Source organism: Myotis yumanensis, unplaced genomic scaffold (genome assembly GCF_028538775.1).
Source record: "Myotis yumanensis isolate MYYU_CA2020_CCGP unplaced genomic scaffold, mMyoYum1.0.hap1 SCAF_15, whole genome shotgun sequence".
Taxonomy (NCBI): Eukaryota; Metazoa; Chordata; class Mammalia; order Chiroptera; family Vespertilionidae; genus Myotis; species Myotis yumanensis.
The window spans coordinates 219,324-238,871 of record NW_027223766.1 but is presented as its reverse complement, the minus strand read 5'-3'; the positions used below and the strand labels follow the sequence as shown (position 1 = coordinate 238,871).

Below are 19,548 nucleotides of genomic sequence, written 5' to 3'. Positions count from 1 at the left end.
TAATTTATTTTATGAGACCAACATTCCCCTGATATCAACACACAAAAAGAAAATTACAGGCTAATATCTCAGATGAACATAGATACAAAATTTCTAAACAAAATATTAGCAAATATAACAATACATTAAAAGGATAATACATCAAGATTAAGTGGGGTTGCCAGTCAGTGTAGCTCAGTGGTTGAGCAATGACCCATGCACCAGAAGGTATCAGATCAATTCTTGGTCAGGGCACATACCGGGTTGTGGGCTCAATCCCTGTTGGGGAGCACAGGAGACTTGGTTGGAAAGTTTGCAATGAGGACATTCCGAGAGGGGAAAAAAAAGTGTGCTGAAGGCAGACTGCCCTGTTTATTGGAATTATGACTTAGGGGAGTGCCAAAGGCCACACCCCTAATTATTCCTTGACCTTTCCAAACAAAAAGTCTGTGCACATGCAGACCCCTGGATGTTTACTGGAATTCTTATGCTTAATCTTTGGGTGTCCTTGGTTAAAGGACACTGCAAACACATGTGTCCTCCCAAGATTACTTACTCTACTGATTGTATCTAAAAGATAAACTTTGTTTCAAACTGCTGCTACAATAAAAGCCTAATGAGACAGGTGATCCAGGCTGTCTGGTTCCTTTAGCCAGGCAGTCCCTTAGTCCTCTCTTTCACAGCAAACATTGTGTTAGAGTAATCATTCATCTGTCACTCAGGGTGTGCTGGTCAGCCCTAACAGATCCCCAGGGGGCGTGCAGGAAGCAACAGATCAATATTTCTCATTGATGTTTCTATCCCCCACTTCCTCTCCTTTCCTCTCTCAGAAATCAATTCTATATAATAAAAGCCTAATATGCTAAGTGTCTGACCATTCATTCGACCAATCAACAAGTCACTATGATGCACACTGACCATCATGGGGCAGACACTTCACCCGGTAGGTTAGCTTGCTGCTGGGTCTGGCAGACTGGGACTGGGTGAGGTGGGCCAAACACACCCTGGAGCCTTCCTGTGGTCCCTTCCAGCCCCGATTGTGCACAAGTGAGGTCCCTTGGACTGGCCTGTGCTCTCTCACAATCTGGGAGTCCTCAGGGGATGTCCGCAGGCCAGGCCGAGGGACCCCACCAGGGCACAAATCCGTGCACCAGGCCTCTAGTAAAAACAAATTGGAAAAAAAAAAAGATTAAGTAGGGTTCATTCCCTGGATGCAAGGATGGTTCAATGTTTGCAAATCAATCAATGTGATAAACCACATTAACAAAATAAAATATAAAAATCATGTAATCATGTCAATAGATGCAGAGAATGCATTTGACAAGATACAACATCCACTTATGATTAATATACTCAATAACATGGATATAGAAGGAAAGTATCTCAACATAATAAAGGCCATATATGACAAACTCTCGGCTAATATCATATTCAATGGTGAAAAACTGGACGTTTTTTCTCTAAGATCAGGAACAAAACAATGATGCTCACTCTTGCCACTGTTATCAACATAGTACTGGAAGTGCGAGCCAGAGCAATTAGGGGAGAAAAATAAATAAAAGGTATCGAAACAGAACTGTCACTATTTGCAGACAACATGATTCTGTATATAGAAAGCCCTAAAGATTCCACCAAAAGACTATTAGAAACAATGACAAATACAATGAAGTAGCAAGATATAAAAATCAATACATAAAAATCCACTATATTCCTATATGCCAGGGGTCCTCAAACTTTTTAAACAGGGGGCCAGTTCACTGTCCCTCAGGCTGGTGGAGGGCTGAACTATAGTTTTAAAAAAACTATGAACAAATTCCTATGCACACTACACATATCTTATTTTGAAGTAAAGAAACAAAACGGTAACAAATATAATATTTGTATTTGCATGTGGCCCGCGGGCCGTAGTTTGAGGACCACTGCTATATGCTAACAACAAAATACCGGAAAAATAAACAAAACAATCCCATTTACAACTGCAACAAGAAGGATAAAATACCTAGGGAGAAATTTAACAAAGGAGGTGAAAGACCTGTACACTGAAAACTATAAGACATTGTTGAAAGACACTGAAGAAGACACAAAGAAATGGAAAAATATCCCATATTCATGGATTGGAAGAATAAACACTATTAAAAGTGACCATTACCTAAAGTAATATACAGATTTAACACAATTCCCATCAAAACCTCAATGTTATTTTTCACAAAATAAGAACAAAAAAATCCTCAGATCTATATGGAACCACAAAATACCCTAAAATAGTCAAAGCTACCTAGAGAAAAAAGGACAAAGCCTGATGTATCACACCGCCTGTCTTAAAATTATACTATAAAGCTAAAACAATCAGAAAAAGAGACATACAGACCAAAGGAACAGAGTTTAGAGCCCAGAAATAAGCTAACACATACTAGTCTATGGGCAACTAATAGTTGAAAATGAGACAAAAGCACACAGCAGAGAAAAGAAAGTCTCTTCAATAAATGGTGCTGGGAAAACTGGAAAGCCACATCCAAAAGAATGAAACTAAACTGCTATTTGACACTATAAACAAAAGTTAGCTCAAAATGGACCAAGGACTTGAATGTAAGACTTGAACCAATAAAATACATAGAAGAAAACATAGGCACTAAACTTGTGGACTTTGGTCTCAGAGGGGCTTTTGTGAACTTGACCCTAAAGGCATGGGAAATGAAAGCAAAAATAAATTAATGTGTCTACTACTGCATCAAACTAAAAAGCTTCCACATAGCAAAAGAAACCATCAACAAAACAAAAAGGCAACCAACTGAATGGGGGAAGATATTTGCAAATGATACCTCTGATTAGGGCTGATACCAAAAATACATTAAGAACTCATACAAATCAACAACAACAACAACAACAAAACACACCAAACAATCCAATTAAGAAATAAGCTGAGGCTGAACAGACATTTCTCTAAAGAGGACATATAGATGGGCAATAGAGATATAAAAAGATGCTCGGCATGACTAATCATCAGGGAAATGACAATTAAAACCACAATGAAATATCATCTCACCTCTGTCAGAATGGATATCAGTAAATCAAATAAGTGCTGGCGAGAATGTGGAGAAACAGGAACACTCTGGCATTACTGGTAGAAATGTAAATTGCTGCAATCACTATGGAAAACAGTGTGGACTGATTCCTTAAAATATTAAGAACAGAGCTACCACATGACCCAGCAATCCCTCTTCTGAGTATCTACCTAAAAAGTTGGAAAACATTTATCTGTAAAGATATGTGTATCCCTATGTTCACTGCACAAGACCCAAGATATGGAAACAACCTAAGTATCCTTTGACAGATGATTAGATAAAGAAGATGGGGTACATATATACAATGGAATACTACTCAATCATAAGAAAAGGTGAAATACTCCCGTTTGCGAGAACGTGAATGGATCTTCAGAATATTTATGCTAAGTGAAAATAAGACAAAGAATAACAAGAATGGTATGATTTCACTCGTATGTGGGATATGTGAAAAAACAAACAAACAAACCCCAAACTCTTAGAAACAGACAACAGAATGGTGATTATCAGAGGGGAAGTGGTAAGAAGGGAGAACAAAGAGGGTAAAAGGAGTAAAATATAGTGACAGAAGATTTGACTTGCGTGGTGAACACACAAAAGAGTATACAGATGTCGCCGAAACTGGTTTGGCTCAGTGGATAGAGCGTTGGCCTGCGGACTCAAGGGTCCCGGGTTCGATTCCGGTCAAGGGCATGTACCTGGGTTGCGGGCACATCCCCAGTGGGGGGGTGTGCAGGAGGCAGCTGATCGATGTTTCTCTCTCATCGATGTTTCTAGCTCTCTATCTCTCTCCCTTTCTCTCTGTAAAAAATCAATAAAATATATTTAAAAAAAAAAACAGGGCCCCGGTTTTTAAGACATATAGATCTATAGATAAAAAACAACCACACAAAAGCTAAAAAGAAAATCCAGTAACCCTAGTACCTTAGAAAAATAAAGGGATAAATACAAATAAACAAATTAATTAAATAGTTTTACTTTTGTATGACCCCACTTTGAACTACAAAATACTTTTACAATGCCTTTCATATATACCAGGTTAAACCAAATAAAATTAAGATGCCTTTTATACATATCACATTCAACCACATGAAATTACCATACTTTTGTAGGTCAAAAAGAATTGAATGTCAGTAATTTCATTTTATTCAACCTAATACATACAATGGGAGAAAAAATTATATGTATATATATATATATATATATATATATTTATATATCCTAATATATAAAAAGCTTTTACTACCAACACAAAAGGGCTGACGACCGAAAAGGCTGTGTGGGGCGACAAGCCGGGCAAGGGGGTTACTGAGGGACAACCAAATGAATGAATAGAAGGCTGTGTGGGGCAACCAGGCCGGCAGGGGGGGTTAGTGAGGGATGACCAAATGACTGAACAGCGGGCTGCATGGGGTGACCAGGCTGGCAGGGGAGGAGGCAGTTCGGGCGACCAGGCTGGCGGGGAGAGGGGGGATCAGTTAGGGGTGACCAGGCCAGCAGAGGGAGGCAGTGAGAGATGATCAGGCTGGCCAGGAGGGCAGTTAGGGTTGAACAGGCTGGCGGGGGGGAAGGGAGTTGGGGGAGACCAGGCCGGCAAAGGGGGCAGTTAGAGGCAACCAGGCAGGTGAGCAGTTAGGAGCCAGCAGTCCCGAATTGTGAGAGGGATGTCCAACTGCCAGTTTAGGCCCAGGAATCAGGCCTCAACCAGAAGTCAGACATTCCCAGAATGGAGAGGGTGCAGGCTGGGCTGAGGGGACCCCCAACCATACACAAATTTCTTCCACTGGGCCTCTAGTATCTATAATAATAAAAACATACTATGCTAATTAGACCGGATGTCCTTCCTGACAACCTTCTGGACAAAGCCGGGATACAAGAGAAGCCTGAGTCAAGAGTGCCAGAGGGAAGCCGGTGCCAGCAGCCAGGGGAAGGAAGGCCTATTCTTGCACAAATTTTGTGCACCAGGCTTCTAGTCTACACTAATAATAGACAAACATGTTAATTGACCATACCTTCGCTACGATTCCCATTGGCTAATCAGGGCGACATGCAAATTAATTGTCAACAAAGATGACGGTTAATTTGCATACATAGGTGCAATGCTGGGAGGCGAAAGGGGAAGGAGAGAAGAAGCCGCCTGCTGCTGACAGTGATTGGAAACCCAGGCGGCCCCCAGGACCATGATTGGAGAACCGGGCTGCCTTTGCCTGCCCCGCGGCCAGTGATCAGAGAAGCCGGGCAGGGCAGGGAAGAGGCGGACGCCAGCAGCCGCCTCTTCCCTGCCCCGCTTGGCTTCTCCAATCACTGATCACTGGAGATTGGTGATCAGAGAAGACCCAGAAGCCGGGCTGTGTTGCTGCCCGGGGACCCGATCTGGAACCGTGTGGGGAGCAGGAGGCAGCTCTTCACCTGGAAGCTTAAGCCCAAGGTGGGAGGTGCCATTTTCTGTACTGAAAGGCAGGGGGCGTGGCTAAGCACAAGGTCCACCATGTTTGCATATGGAGAGGGGGCGTGGCTCTGAGCAGGGCGGTGCTACTTCTGGAGAGAATGGTGCTGAGGCCAGGTGTTCGCCTCAGAATGGGAGAGGCAGGAGAGGAGCGCAAGGTACAGGAGGTGCGGCTTCAGGCAAGTGAAGGAAAAGGGCAGGTCGCCCAGCCACGACACCGTTCCAAGCTTCCCGGCCCAGGTTTTCAAATGTAAATATTACTTCAGATGTTGTAGTTGCACATAGTTTATTCCCTTCCCCTCATCTTGGCTGTTAAAGTCATGCCCAACCCCTGGGCAGCCAGGCCTCACATTCATGGCACAGACGAGGTTTGGTTCTGGGGTCACCCCTTAGATTTTAAGTGGCTGCTACACTTGGTCAATAGGAAGAGTGAGACTTTAGCCCTGAAAAGATGGAAGGCTTGGGGCAGACGGTTCCCTTGAGGGCTCAGCTCATTTTCAGGCCATAGGCACAGGGAACGTCCAGGGCAGCGCCCAGAGCAGGCATTTATCTGAGCTCGGACGAGGCCATTTTGCAACCTCCCTGTCCTCTGTCCCAGGAGGTGGGGGCTGTGACTGCCTCAAGGCTGCTCCCTGGAAGCCATTCTCCCCTCAGCCTGTAGCTGTAAAACAGCGCACATGAAGAGAATCTTTTTTTGTGCCTAATGTTAAAAAAAAAAAAAGGGTGTGTGATTCCTCACTGTGTTCATTTGTTAAAAAAAAAAATGCTCTTAAGACCCCGGGCAGTGAGGCAGCCCAGCCCCAAAGAAAGTATATGCACAACATTGGTCACAGACAACAATATGGTGATAGCCAGAGAGAAGTGGGGGACAAGAGCTGGGTAGAAGGGGCAAAGGGGGGGAAATAGGGACATCCTATCCTATCTAATAAAAGAGAAACATGGTAATTAGCCGTAACTCCGCTACCCTTCCCATTGGCTAATCAGGGCAATATGCAAATTAACTTCCAGCCAAGATGGCGGCCAGCAGCCAGGCAGCTTGAAGTGAACAGGAGGCTTGCTTGCTTCAGTGACAGAGGAAGCCAACGTTCCCCGCCTGCCACTGCCGGCCTCTGAGCTTGCACTCTAAGAAACAATGTTACAAATATAGAAGCTAAACAAAACCCCAGAAACCTGCTTTCAGCCAGACGGGATCTCATAACTGAAGTTGAAACAGTGTTTCGATTATAGAACCCAAACAAACCAGATACCTGCTTTCAGCAGCCGAGGCCTCAGAGCTGGGCCAGCTTTAGCTCTGAGGCCGCCTCGAAGCTGGAAACATCGATGCAATGTTGCGGTCCGGCTGGCTTTCAGTCTGGCTGGTTTCTGGGGTTTAGTTTAGCTTCTTATTTGCAACATAGTACATAGTTGCTTAGAGTTGCAGTTGAGAGGCCGGCAAGTTAGGCAGGGAACGTTGGAGTCCACAGTCACTGGAGCAAGCAAACATCCCTGCTCGCTTCAGTGCATGGCTGTTGGCCGCCATCTTGCCTGACAGTTAATTTGCATAAGGATATGCTGATTAGCCAATGGGAAGGGTAGCAGTCGTATGCTAATTACCATGTTTCCCTTTTATTAGTGTAGATACTGTGGTCTCCATCACAGTTATTTAAAGTGTTGTTGCAGGAATTTTATTCTAAATATAGGCATATTAAATTCAGAAAATGAATATAAACTCTACTAATATCTTTGATACAAATCTTATAAATGGATCTCATATTCCTTTTATATAAGTACCAGAAAAGCTCTTAATTTTTAAAAAAATTTCTCTTTATCGTTGAAAGCATTACAAATGTCCTGTATGTGTTTTTTCCCCATTGACCCCCTCCACCCAGTACCCACCTCTCCCAGGCTTTTACCACCCTATTGTCTGTGTTCTTGGGTTATACATAAATGCATATAAGTTCCCCAGAGAATCTTCCCCTTCCACCCCTAACCCCCCCTTTCCCTCTGAAGTTTGTCAAACTGTTGCATGTTTTTATGCCTCTTGATTGGTTTATTTTGTTCATTAGATTCCACAAATGCGTGAGATAATGTGATACTTATCTTTCTCTGACTGGCTTACTTAGATTAGCATAATACTCTCCAGGTTCATGCCCACTGTTGCAAATGGTGAGTTCTTTCTTATCTTACAGCTGTGTAGCATTCCAGTGTGTAAAGGTATCACAGCCTTTTTATCTGCTCATCTCGATGATGGGCATTGGGGCTGTTTACAAATGTTAGCTAGTGCAAATTGCACTGCTATGAACATAGGGGTGGATATATTCTTTCTGACTGGTGTTTCTGAATTCTTAGGCGATGTTATTTTAAGGTAAACAAGGCTAAAAGAGACTTCAATGTACATACCTTATTGGAATAGCTGGCTGCTTCCTCCACAAATTGGCTTCAAAGAGGAAGCCTTCCATAGCAATAAATAAAAATGGTGCAAATGTCACAATGTTCCCGCATCCTGGATGCTTTCTGCATAGTGAGGGACAAAAAGAAAAAGACACAAAAGACTGAGATAAAGGCCACTATGACCTGTTATATTGACAGTTCAGAGTAACAGGGAGATAGATTTCTATTACCTACTGTCCTCTCAGTTTTCATGTCCCATGGATCACATACATTTAGCAATATACCTCACAGAGAAGAACGTCAAGCCTTATTTCACTCTTCCAGGCCATCACGAAGGACCACTCTGATACACTCTTCCTGGAACTATGACACAACCTTCCTAGTAAACTATAGGAAGTTGGTCAGACAGATGTTCTTTTTGAGATCTTCACTTATGTAATCAAGAGGACTTCATTTAGGATCCTAGTCAGCCTATACATCTCATGCTCAGGTCTCCTAGAAACATTTATATATCCTCCTGACCAGCAATCTCCAAGACTACAGTCAGTCAAAGACTCATATCCAGGGACATTGCCTTCGCTCCTGTATAGGGGCAAAAACTGGTTCTTCAGGTGGGAGAAAGCTTTGTATTTTGTAAGTATAAAGTACAGATATATGTACAGTACATAAACCCATATACAGTGTGTCTTGGGGGGATGACTAGGAAAAAAATGTCTAAAAGGAGGTTTTAGATGGGGGTGGGGAGAGTGGTAAGAAGCAATAATGAAAAGAATGAGGACACTGCTATAGTCTACTATTCTCCACAACCTTTAACACAAATATACTGAAGCATAGTAATTCCTCCTTTAGAAAACTGCTGTTTGAACTACTTGTTATTCTTAGACAGTCTCTTATTCTGTAGGTCAACTCTGTTATTTTTAGATAGTCCCTTATTCTATAAAAGAGTTGTTTTAGTTTGAATAATAGGAAAAGATAAAAACTTAACTGTCTGACCTTGCAAGCTAGCCGTCTAACGTAATAGGTGAATACTGACAATGATTCCCATATTCTCATGCCAAGTGTTTGTTCATTATGTATCCAACGTTACAAACTGTCTGCAAAAATAACCTACACAAAGCTCTTTGTAAAATCTGCAAAGCAATCAAAAGATATAAATAGAGAGAACTTCCTCTATGTTTGGGGGTTCAGAAGTTGACAGCAGTATTCTGCTCTGAACCTGCACGCAGTAAAGATGACTCCTAACTAATTGACTCATTAAGGCGTCTTGTCTAGCTCGTTGATTTACGATACAGCAGGATTAGGCACTCAGTGAATTGTTACACTTAAGCCCCCCTTGTAAAATCTCTTAACCTATGAATGTCCCTCTCAGGTATGTTGGCAGTTACTGGGGAAATGGAACCAACTATGGTCGAGGGTAGTCTGGGAAATGGGGCAAGTTGGTATTAGTAGCTAGAGAAATGGGGCAGTGTTGATTAATATACCCCAGGTAACTTTGTGTGTGTTTAGCCAACCGCTTTTGGGAATAAAAGGCTGGCATGGAACCAGGGTCGGTGCTTTCGTGAGAGAACACGCCTGTGGCAGCCGCTGGCCAGCTTTTCAATAAATCCTAATTGGAGATGGTGGTCTTACTCTCGCGAACATTGGTCCATAACAGAATGTTCATGAAATTCAATCAAAGCTCTTCAGTGATCTAGAAGGGATGCGGAATCTTTCATGGTGACTTAGGGAAAAATGTACAAGAGAAAAATTCCTTCTGGAATCCTTCCTGAGGCACGCTGAAAGGAGTTACTCAAACCATGTGTGTTATTCTTGAGCTTGTCCTCCATGAGGCTCTGCTCAACCACTGGAGGAAGGTCAAAGTGAGCAGCTAGCTTCCTTTGTTTTCCTGAAGCTTCCTGGTTGCCCATACTACCCATATCCCCACATTACAAAATTCAACCTTCGTATCCTGCATCTTCACCTTCACCCAAGGCATTTACCCACAGGTACTGAGTAGAGGGGTGTAATTATATTACTACATATTAATACAATGCTATTTAAAAAAAAAAACAACAACTCCATCCTCTGTTAGTGGTTTTAGTATTGAATAGCAGTGCTGAGCATACAAATTCCAAAATACACCCATCAGGCATAAAAATAAATAGCTCCAAGCACAAGCCTTTCTTGTATGGAGCTATGCTGACATCTAAGGCAGAGCTGTTGCTACTCTTTAGGCTCCACTGTCTATGAAAACTACAGCTTTATATTCAATTCGGTGATTTCTTTTAGCACCTCTTACGTTCAAGGGACAGGGCTAAAGGCTGCAGGAATCCATAAATAATCATGTAAGACATTTACCTCATTGAAGGAGCTAATTAAAGCCACTAACTTCACTATGAGTTAGGGGAGAAGGAACCTGAGCTGTAGATAGTTCCTGGCACAGTCTTCACACTTAGGCTGCTCCTTAAAACCATGTGCACTGGGAGCCTCCCCTCCCAGTTTGGACTGGATTGGTCTGGGGTAAGTCCTGTACTTTTGTAAGCTTCCCACTTGATTCTCATGTGCAGCCAGAGCTGAGAACCCTAAGGTAGGTTTGAGGGAAAGGACAGGAGGGGTGAAGGTGTGTGTAAGATGCACAGGCAATCTTTATGTGCTGACACAGGGTTGAGAATTACTGCGCTCCAGTGGCTAAAAATACACAGTGACATGCAAGACGCAGCTGTCACTTACCCAGTGACATGGAAGTTGATTATCCTATCTACATCTAGTTTTCTTATCTTTCAAGTGGGAACAGTCTGAGTGCCTACTATCTCATTAGTTTTACTGCAGAGCAAATAAGCCAGTCCCTGAAAAGCACTTCCCACAGTGCCTGCCAAGCAGGGAAAAAGGCAGACTGGGACTCTACAATGACCAAAATGTTGCATCTTGCATATGAGAAGGTCTTCAATTGAATATAGTAACCTTTTAAAATGTGTTTATATTGACCGTTTTCTTCTCACCTATAAATCAAAAGGGACATGTTTTTAACCTTGTCATGAGGATGTAATGAAAAAAATATACGTAAAGTGCCAAGCCCAAGACTTAGCCCGAGGGCTCAAGAAGCTTCCTGGCTTTCCCTCCCATTTCTCTTTACCAAAAGCCTAGGATTCAACTAAAGAACAATTAGGGAGTACTTACTGTGGGAAAAGTTAGGGGCTAGCTGCCAGGAAGCTCCCATGTGAATGAGAGCTGATCCCTGCCCCCGAGATGACAGGAAGAGGGAGTATGAGATAGTAAGGACCCAGTGCCACAGAGGGATGACTAGAGGAAGGTGCCCCTACTCTCTGGGCAGTGTCTGGCCTTCACTCAAGCACCTGAATGAATGTGGGGATGCCTCGCTTTAAGCAAACATGATCTGGATTTAGGACACCTCCAACAACAAATCCAATCAGCCCCCTGACAACTCTAATCTCCGTGCTCTATTTCCATAGCATTGTTAAACTTCCCTACTGCACTCACATGATTCCATTTTTTAAAAATGATCTTACAGAGCTTTTTAGGAACACACTGTTGTGTAGATATCAATGGAATTATTTACTTTAACTTAATTCATTTTAAAACTTCAGAGTAAAAACTTAAGAGCCTTTTCCCTAAATCACTTGTTTTGTTGAAATTCATTTTTGGGAATTATAGTCATAATTGCAAGCAGTTTCTTTGACTTTGAATTCTCTTTTGCAAGAATCCAAATTTATTTTATTTCATTCTAACTTTTTATATAAAGTTTTTTTTTAAATCCTCACCAGAGGATATGCTTTTATTGATTTTAGAGAGAGACATACACATGAGAGAGGAACATGGATTGGTTGCCTCTCATATGCACCCTTACTGGGAATCGAAACCACAACCTAGGTATGTATCTAACCAGGAATCAAACCCATGACCATTCAGTGCATGATGGAATGATGCTCCAAACAACCGAGCCATGTGGGCCAGGGCAAATTTTTATTTTTTAAAAAAGGCAACTTTGAAGAGAAATGTTAACGTAAAAAAACATTGAAACCTGTAAAGAATTTTTGTGAGTTCATTTGAGCCAAACTGTCGACATATGCCCGGAAGCAGAACCTCAACCAATTGAGATAGTGCTCCAGAGAATGGCAGGGTTACATGCATACTTATACATGAAATTCATTGGTGACAGATTTAAGGAGGTGGGATTAAGTGAAGCGGGGGAACCTATGTGGTAGGATTAAAAGTAAAATGGACACATACTTAAGTGGGTGCAGGAACAATTAACATGATAAATGAAAGAATTTGCTGTATCTGTCCTGGGCCCAGCACACCTGGCTATGCCCTAGGGGCTTCAGATACAGGGAAATCACAAGTTACCCAGACATTTCAAGGGTATGTTATCATAGATGCAAAAAGGCAGATAGGCTCAGTTACGGTAAAGGTTGACCTTATCTGTGAAGATATCCGCTTAGAACGTAACTGCTCACCATAACTGCTTTTAGTTAAGGTTTAATTTCAGACCATTCTCTGTGGTTACTTTAGGTCTCTGAGTCTGCAAAATTGTCATGCAGGCCTCTCCTGAGCTTGTCAGGGCAGCATGTGGCCCCTTTCGTCCACAAAAAGAATTGGGCATATATTTTATGCCTTTTGTTATCTCATAGTCTAGATTTAGGAAACTTTTCTATTTGATTCAATACCAGGCACTTGATTGGAATAAAATGGGGGAAAGAAAGTGTTTCAGAGTGTTTTCCTCATGTAAAACACACAATATCTTGTCTACTCAGTTAGCTGCAGCATATCCCCTCAGTCATTCACATCTTCTCTTTACACTGCATTGTGGCCTGTGTTTTATTTTAGATCCTCAATATAGGCATGAACATCAGAAAGAAAAAACCTACATTTGTTTTTCCAATTTGGGAAAAATGATTTAAAATGTTCGCTTCTCCCTGCAATTCACTTTAGCATTTCCATGTTTCTACTTTGAATTTATTACGGCACCCAAGGGTTCCAAGGAAGCCATATAAAAAGCACAGTTCCTGCTCTATACAGATTTATGAGCTGTGATGTCCCAAGACGGAGTCGCAAATTCTGAGAAGGCTAAAACTAGAAAGAACTTTAAAGACCATCCAGTCCAACCAGCTCTTATTTTATTGTAACATGAGAAGTCATGAGTTGCCCAAGCAAATCAGGAAAAAAGCTGCTATTCATCTGATGTACCATTCATTAAAGTCATAAATGTACCCCTCTCCTTACGAAAGCCCACTGCTGTATGCAAAATTCTCGATTTACAAAAGGGATAAATGAGTGACGATTTATTTACACATTATTCAATGTATTCTAAATAGAAGCTTCCATAATGCATGAAAACATTCCATAAAGTTAGATTTATCCACAACTTCTCAGGAACAAACCCATAAAACAAGGCAGACCTGCACTGAAATAAAAGTTATTTGAGGGGAGGGGAAGCCTGAATGTGCTTCAGGCTTTGCACGTGAATCTCCTTCAAATCCACTTGAGGCAGGTGGAGCCATCACATCCCCACCCCACTTTTACTGTTGAGCAAACAGACCAGGGAGATCAAGTAATTTAGCCGAGTGCTCATAACTAGTAAAGAAGACCTTCAGCTGCTAGTGTAACTGAGTTCACACAACCTTTCAGAAGATTTAATTTAATGGCATATTCAACACAAATGTGACACTATTCTTCTCTGACCTTTATTTCGCTGGCCTGATTTTATCACATTTTTATATTTTAAAATCAATTTCCATTAGTTAAGTTGTATGAGTCCTTTAAATATTTTGAAAATTAACCCCTTACCATATATATGTGTAGCAAACATGTTCTCCCATGCAGTGAGCTCGCTTTTCATTTGTTGGTGATTTCTTTTGCTGTGCAGAAGCTTTTTAATTGATGTAGTCCCATTTGTTTATTTTCTCCTTTGTTTCGCTTAGGAGATCTATCAGCAAACATGTTACAAGAGGTATCTAATATTTTGCTGCCTATGGTTTCTTGCAGAATTTTTATGGTTTCATGACTTACATTTAAGTCTTTTATCCATTTTGACTTCATTCTTGTGTATGGTGTAAGTTGGCCTAGTTTCATTTTTTTGCATGTATTTGTCCAATTTTTCCAACACCACTTATTGAAGAAACTGTCTTTACTCCATTATATGTTCTTGCCTCATTTGTCAAATATTAATTGATCATAATGGCTTGGGTCAATTTCTGGGTTCTCTGTTCTGTTCCATTAATCTATACGCCCATTCTTGTGCCAGGACCAGGCTGTTTTGAGGCACAGTGGCTTTGTAGTATAACTTGATATCTGGTATTGTGATCCCTACCACTTTGTCCTTCTTTCTCAAGATTGCTGCAGCTATTCATGGTCTTTTTTGGTTCCATATAAATTTTGGAATATTTGTTCTAGATCAGTGAAATATGCCATTGGTATTTTAAAGGAATTGAATTAAATTCATAGATTGCTTACAAATAATCCAATTAAAAAATGGGCAAAGACCTAACTACACACTTTTCCAAAGAGGACATAAAGCTGGCTAAGAGACACATGAAAAAATGCTCAGTCACTAATCAACAGAGAGATGCAAATTAAAACAACAATGAGGTAGCACCTCACACCTGTCAGAATAGCTATCATTAAGAAATCAACAATGGACAAGTGCTGGTGAAAATTTGGAGAAAGGGGAACCCTAGGACACTGCTGGTGGGAATGCAGACTGGTGTAGCTACTGTGGAAAACAGTATGGAGTTTCCTCAAAAAATTAAAAATGGAACTGCCATTTGACCCAGTGATCCCACTTCTAGGAATATATCCCAAGAAACCTGAAACACCAATCAGAAAAAATGTATGTACCCCTATGTTCAGAGCAGTACAATTTACAATAGCGAAGATCAGGAAACAGCCCAAATTAGATGAGTGGATAAAAAAAGCTGTGATACATTTACATCATGGAATACTATGCAGCAGTAAAAAAGAAAGATTTCTTACCGTTTGGTATAGTATGGAGAGACCTGGAGAGTATTATACTAAGCCAAATAAGCCAGTCAGAGAAAGACAAGTATCACATGATCTCACTCATATGTGGAATGTAATGAACAAAATAAACTGATGAACAAAACAGATCCAGAGGCATAGAAGCATGGAACAAATTGACAAATCTCAGAGGGAAGGCAAGGTGTTAGAGGGGATGGAGGGTAGGAAGAGATTAACCAAAGAACTTCTATGCATATCTGCATAACCCATGGACACAGACAATAGTGCAGTGAAGGCCTGGGCCAGGGGTCAATGTGAAAAAAAGGGGGACATATGTAATACTTTCAACTATAAAGATAAATTTTAAAAAAAGAGAAAAGAACAGAAATCATTAAAAAAAAATGATTTCCAAAGTAATCTTCCTTTGAAATGTACCAGCTTACAGCAGGATACATTGCTATATCCCTCGCCACCTACTCTCAAGAAAGACAAATGGCTATGGCCAGTGTGGCTCAGTTCGTTGGGCCTCCTCCTGTGCAACACAAAGCTGCCGGTCAGATTCGAGGTCAAGGCCCATACCCAGGTTTTGAGCTGGACCCCCGGTGGGGGGTGTGCAGGAGGCAGCTGATCGATGTTGCACTTTCATATCGATGTTCCTATCTCTCTTCCTCTCTCTCTAAAAATCAATAAGCTATTCTTTTTTAAAATACTTTATCCTTTAAAAACAAAAGAGTGACAAATGACAGATCTTTATCAACATTGTCTGCATAACAAAATTTCAAGCTCAGTAACTGCAAAAATTAACCCCACACAGAGTTTACCTTAAATAAACTGGTTGATTCAGAATGACTTAATCAATGGTATCAAGAAAATGAAATGCATTTTTAGTGAGCACCACATGAGAAACTGGGTGACCAAAACCTATAAGCTGCTCAAGTTCAAAATTAAGAGGTTCTCAACCTTCCTAATGCCATCACCCTTTAATACAGTTCCTCATGTTGTGGTGACCCCTAACCATAAAATTATTTTCGTTGCTACTTAAGTAATTTTGCTACTGTTATGAACCGTAATGTAAATATCTGATATGCAGGATGTATTTTCATTGTTTGCAACCCACAGGTTGACAACTGCTGGACTAGGAGTTTAGATACCCTGGATTCCAGTTTTGTCTCTGCCACTTACAAGAAGTAAAAGACGATCTAACTTCTTGGGAACTCTTCCATTTTCAGTAAAACAGACATTATAATTCTTGACCTATACTGGACACAGATTGTCCTGCAGGTCAATGGAGATAACGTGTAGACTCAGAAACATGATGGTAGATAGCGCCATAAATAGCATTTTACAGCAGGAGAAGGAGGTCCAGAGAAGCGAAATGGTTTGAAAAGGTCACCCAATCTGGGTATGACAGAGCCAAGAATGAAGTTCATAATATTGAGATTTTTCAGTCCTGAGCCTTTTTCAGGACACCTGGTGCTTTCTCTGTAACAGTTTGCACCTATTGAATGTTGTACATTATTACTCAACATTATTTGCATGCCATCCTAGTTTCCCTTTGGTGAAGCCATTCTTTTCTTTTCTTCTCTTTTCTTTTCTCCTTCCTTCCTTCCTTCCTTCCTTCCTTCCTTCCTTCCTTCCTTCCTTCCTTCCTTCCTCCCTCCCTTCCTTCCTCCCTTCCTTCCTTCCTTCCTTCCTTCCTTCCTTCCTTTTAACATTGCATAAGTATCAGGTGTGCAACATTAAAATTTGACATCTGTGTGTAGTACCTCCTGCTCACCACTAGAAGCTTCCATTTGGCACCCCCATTCTTTTTTTCTCTTTTAAGTGAATTTATTGGGGTGACACTGATTAATAAAACCATACAGGTTTCATGTGTACAACTCAATAAAAACATCACCTGCATCCAGCGCTCACCACCCAAAATCAAGTATATTTCTGTTCCCACTTACCTCTTCTTTGCCCACTTCTACCTCCCAACTCCTCCTTTCCACCTGGCTATCACCATACTGTTGTTCCTTTCTATGTGTCATATATATATATATATTTTTTTTCTTAATCGATTCACCTTTTTTCACCCAGTCCTCAACTCTCCTCCCCTCTGATAGCTGTCAATCTGTTATGTACCTATGCTTCTTTCTATTTTGTTTGTCAAATGATTGTGTTGATTATATTCCACATATACCTGAGATCATATGGTATTTGTCTTTCTCTGACTGGCTCATTTGACTCAGCATGATACTCCCCAGGTCCATCCATGCTGTTGCAAAAGGTCAGATTTCCTTCTTTTTTACAGCCAAGTAGCATTCCACTGTATAAATGTACAACAGCTGTTTTTATCCACTCCCCCAATCTTAATTTAGAAAGTTAGGTCTCAAAAATACATGCCTCCCAATTTAAAGACTAATATCTTAAAGCTGGAAATGCTCACTTAGGTCAATCAGATGGACTATATACATAAATGAGAACTGATTCACCTACATCACTGAGAGGTAATGTTTGAACAAAGACCTCATGGCCATCTGATCTGTAAGGGTAGCAATCAAATGCTTTGGAGGCACTTTAATACACATGACACTTTCTTTGCAGTGTGTGCAAAACCAGACTGCATTATAAGTCGAAAAGCTTTGCTTTAGCCAACCATGGCATTATTACCCGGAAGAGAGCTAGAGGATCCTTGGGGTCTGCCACAAGTTCCTGCCAACCTGAGGCAAGTCACGTGAGAAATCCCCCCGGATTCAATCCTCCAGTGTGTGAAAAGGGGGTGATGCCAACAACCCCGAGTGTTTCTGCGAGCGACACTGAGAAACTATTTGATGGGACAGCGGGCGGAGCTCTGGATGAAGGAGTGGACTCTCAGGGTTCCAGGCGCACAGAGCCGACCCTGCGGTGCGTGGGGGTGACGCATGCGGACGCCCCTCCAGCTTTCTCGGTGCAGCCCCAGGAACCGAGGGGGGCACTCACCTGACAAGGAGCTCCAGGAAGATCACGTTACTGCAGCAGCCAGGGAACACCAGGCCCATGGCAAAGAGCAGGCACATGGCCAGCGCAGGGAAGGGGAGCGCGCACGCGGAGGAAGCGCCCGACTAGATCACTACCTCCACTTTGGCACAAAACTTCCTCCCTTCCCAGAGCACTGTTCTTCACCACCTCCGCCACCAACGCTCCCAGCCAGAGGAGATGTAGTTCATTATCAGCCCCAACCCCATTCATTTGAGGGGGCGATCTGGTCCCAGCAAGACTACATATCCCAGGATGGCCCGGGCACTTGAAAGGGTGCTGGGAGCTGTCACGCCTCTGCTGGGACCCTCCACTCGAGAAGAGAGAGCTGCGAGGTTCTCCTCATGCCACTCGCAATAGGAAGCCCCAGGGTTTGTTGGGAAGTGAAGTTCAACCCTGCCTAGGTGGTTTCTGGCAAGTAAGCCAAGGGCTCAGAGAGGGATGCGAGTGACCCAGACTCAAAAAACACAGCGCCGTTTTTTCTCGGTGGAAGAGGGGACAATACATACTTAGACAGGCTCCCGTGGGCCCAGGACGGGCCAAAAGGAAACAAAGCCACGGAAAATCTCCTAGGCGTGCCTCACTCGGCAGATATCTTGTTAGCGGGACCTTTTGCTCCCGTGTGTGTGTGTGTGTGTGTGTGTGTGTGTCAGTGTGTGTGTGTGGCAGGGGGACGCGGGGGGCGGGGAGGGTTGGAGGTGGGAGGGATAGATGTGTGGGTGTAGGTGTGGGAGTTTGTGTGTGCGCGCGCACACGAGCGCGTGCGTCCGTGCGTGTATATCTGCAGTCATGCACAGACACTCCTTGCTTTGAACGGTCCGTCGCCATCCATGAACACCCTTCAGCCCCTGCCTTCTCAAAGACAACGCGCCCTGCACGTCCTTCCCGCCTCCAGTCTAGCCTGAAATGGGGAAGTCCAGTCACCTGTCTGTGCTTTCCCCACAGGCGTTTGCAGGAGGGGGGCTTGCATTGACGCTTCTCGGCCAGCAGAGGGCGGGGCGGGCTCTTCGGCCCCTGCCCCAGTCCACCCAAATTCTGTAATCCACAGCCAAAGATGACCTCCTGGGCTGTCCATCTGATCGACACTCCGCCCACGTCCAACCCCGTCCGCCCCCCACCCCAAACCCTCCCCCACCCCGCTCACTCTGTGGATGGATGGTCAGGCCCCTCCCAGAGACCAAGTCCAGGCCTGGCCACCTGGGCTTGCCAAAGCCTCAGAAATTGGAAAGGCGGGATCAACCTTTTTTTTCTGAGGAGGGTATTTTGTTGTTGTTGTTTTATCGGAGGGAACGAGTTATTTTGTTTGTTTGTTTGTTTGTTTGTTTATCCCACACCTTTTCGGGTGATTCTGGTCAAGGTGAAAACAGCAACCGGTAAAATGAATCCCGAAAATGACTCGGCACAAAGCAGGTCTTTTTCAGCGTTATTGAATAAAGTACAAGTTAACAAAAAATCTTTCCAGGAGTTTTAAATCCTATTTCCAAACAGAAGAAACCACTCCATCATTGGCCCTGGGTCCCCGGCCATCCTCGCGCACACTGACTTACTGGTGCTTTAGCTGGTGTCCATCATCGCATCGTCATCGTCCAGCAGGGCGTCCAAGTCCTCGGCGTCCTTCATCGCGCTGTCAGCGTCCAGCTGGGAGTCCAACTGCTCGGTGTCCCTCATGGAGCTGTAAGCGTCCTTCTGGGCGTGCAACTTTTTGGTGTCCCTCATGGCCTGGTAAGCGCCCAGGTGGGCGTC

At 42.8% G+C, this 19,548-nt stretch overlaps 1 protein-coding gene across 1 annotated transcript in view; it reads right to left on the bottom strand.

The window, feature by feature from the left end:
* Positions 1-17,846, bottom strand: part of LOC138993440 (nucleotide sugar transporter SLC35B4-like) — a 29,238-nt gene extending 11,392 nt beyond the window's left edge. Inside the window, exons 1-2 of the mRNA XM_070392703.1 lie at positions 17,770-17,846; positions 7,864-7,977 (exon numbers count right to left, since the gene is read on the bottom strand). Of these exons, the coding sequence (XP_070248804.1) occupies positions 7,864-7,977; positions 17,770-17,846 (191 nt within the window). The remainder of the gene's footprint in view (positions 1-7,863; positions 7,978-17,769) is intronic.
* Between the last annotated feature and the right edge of the window lie 1,702 nt (positions 17,847-19,548).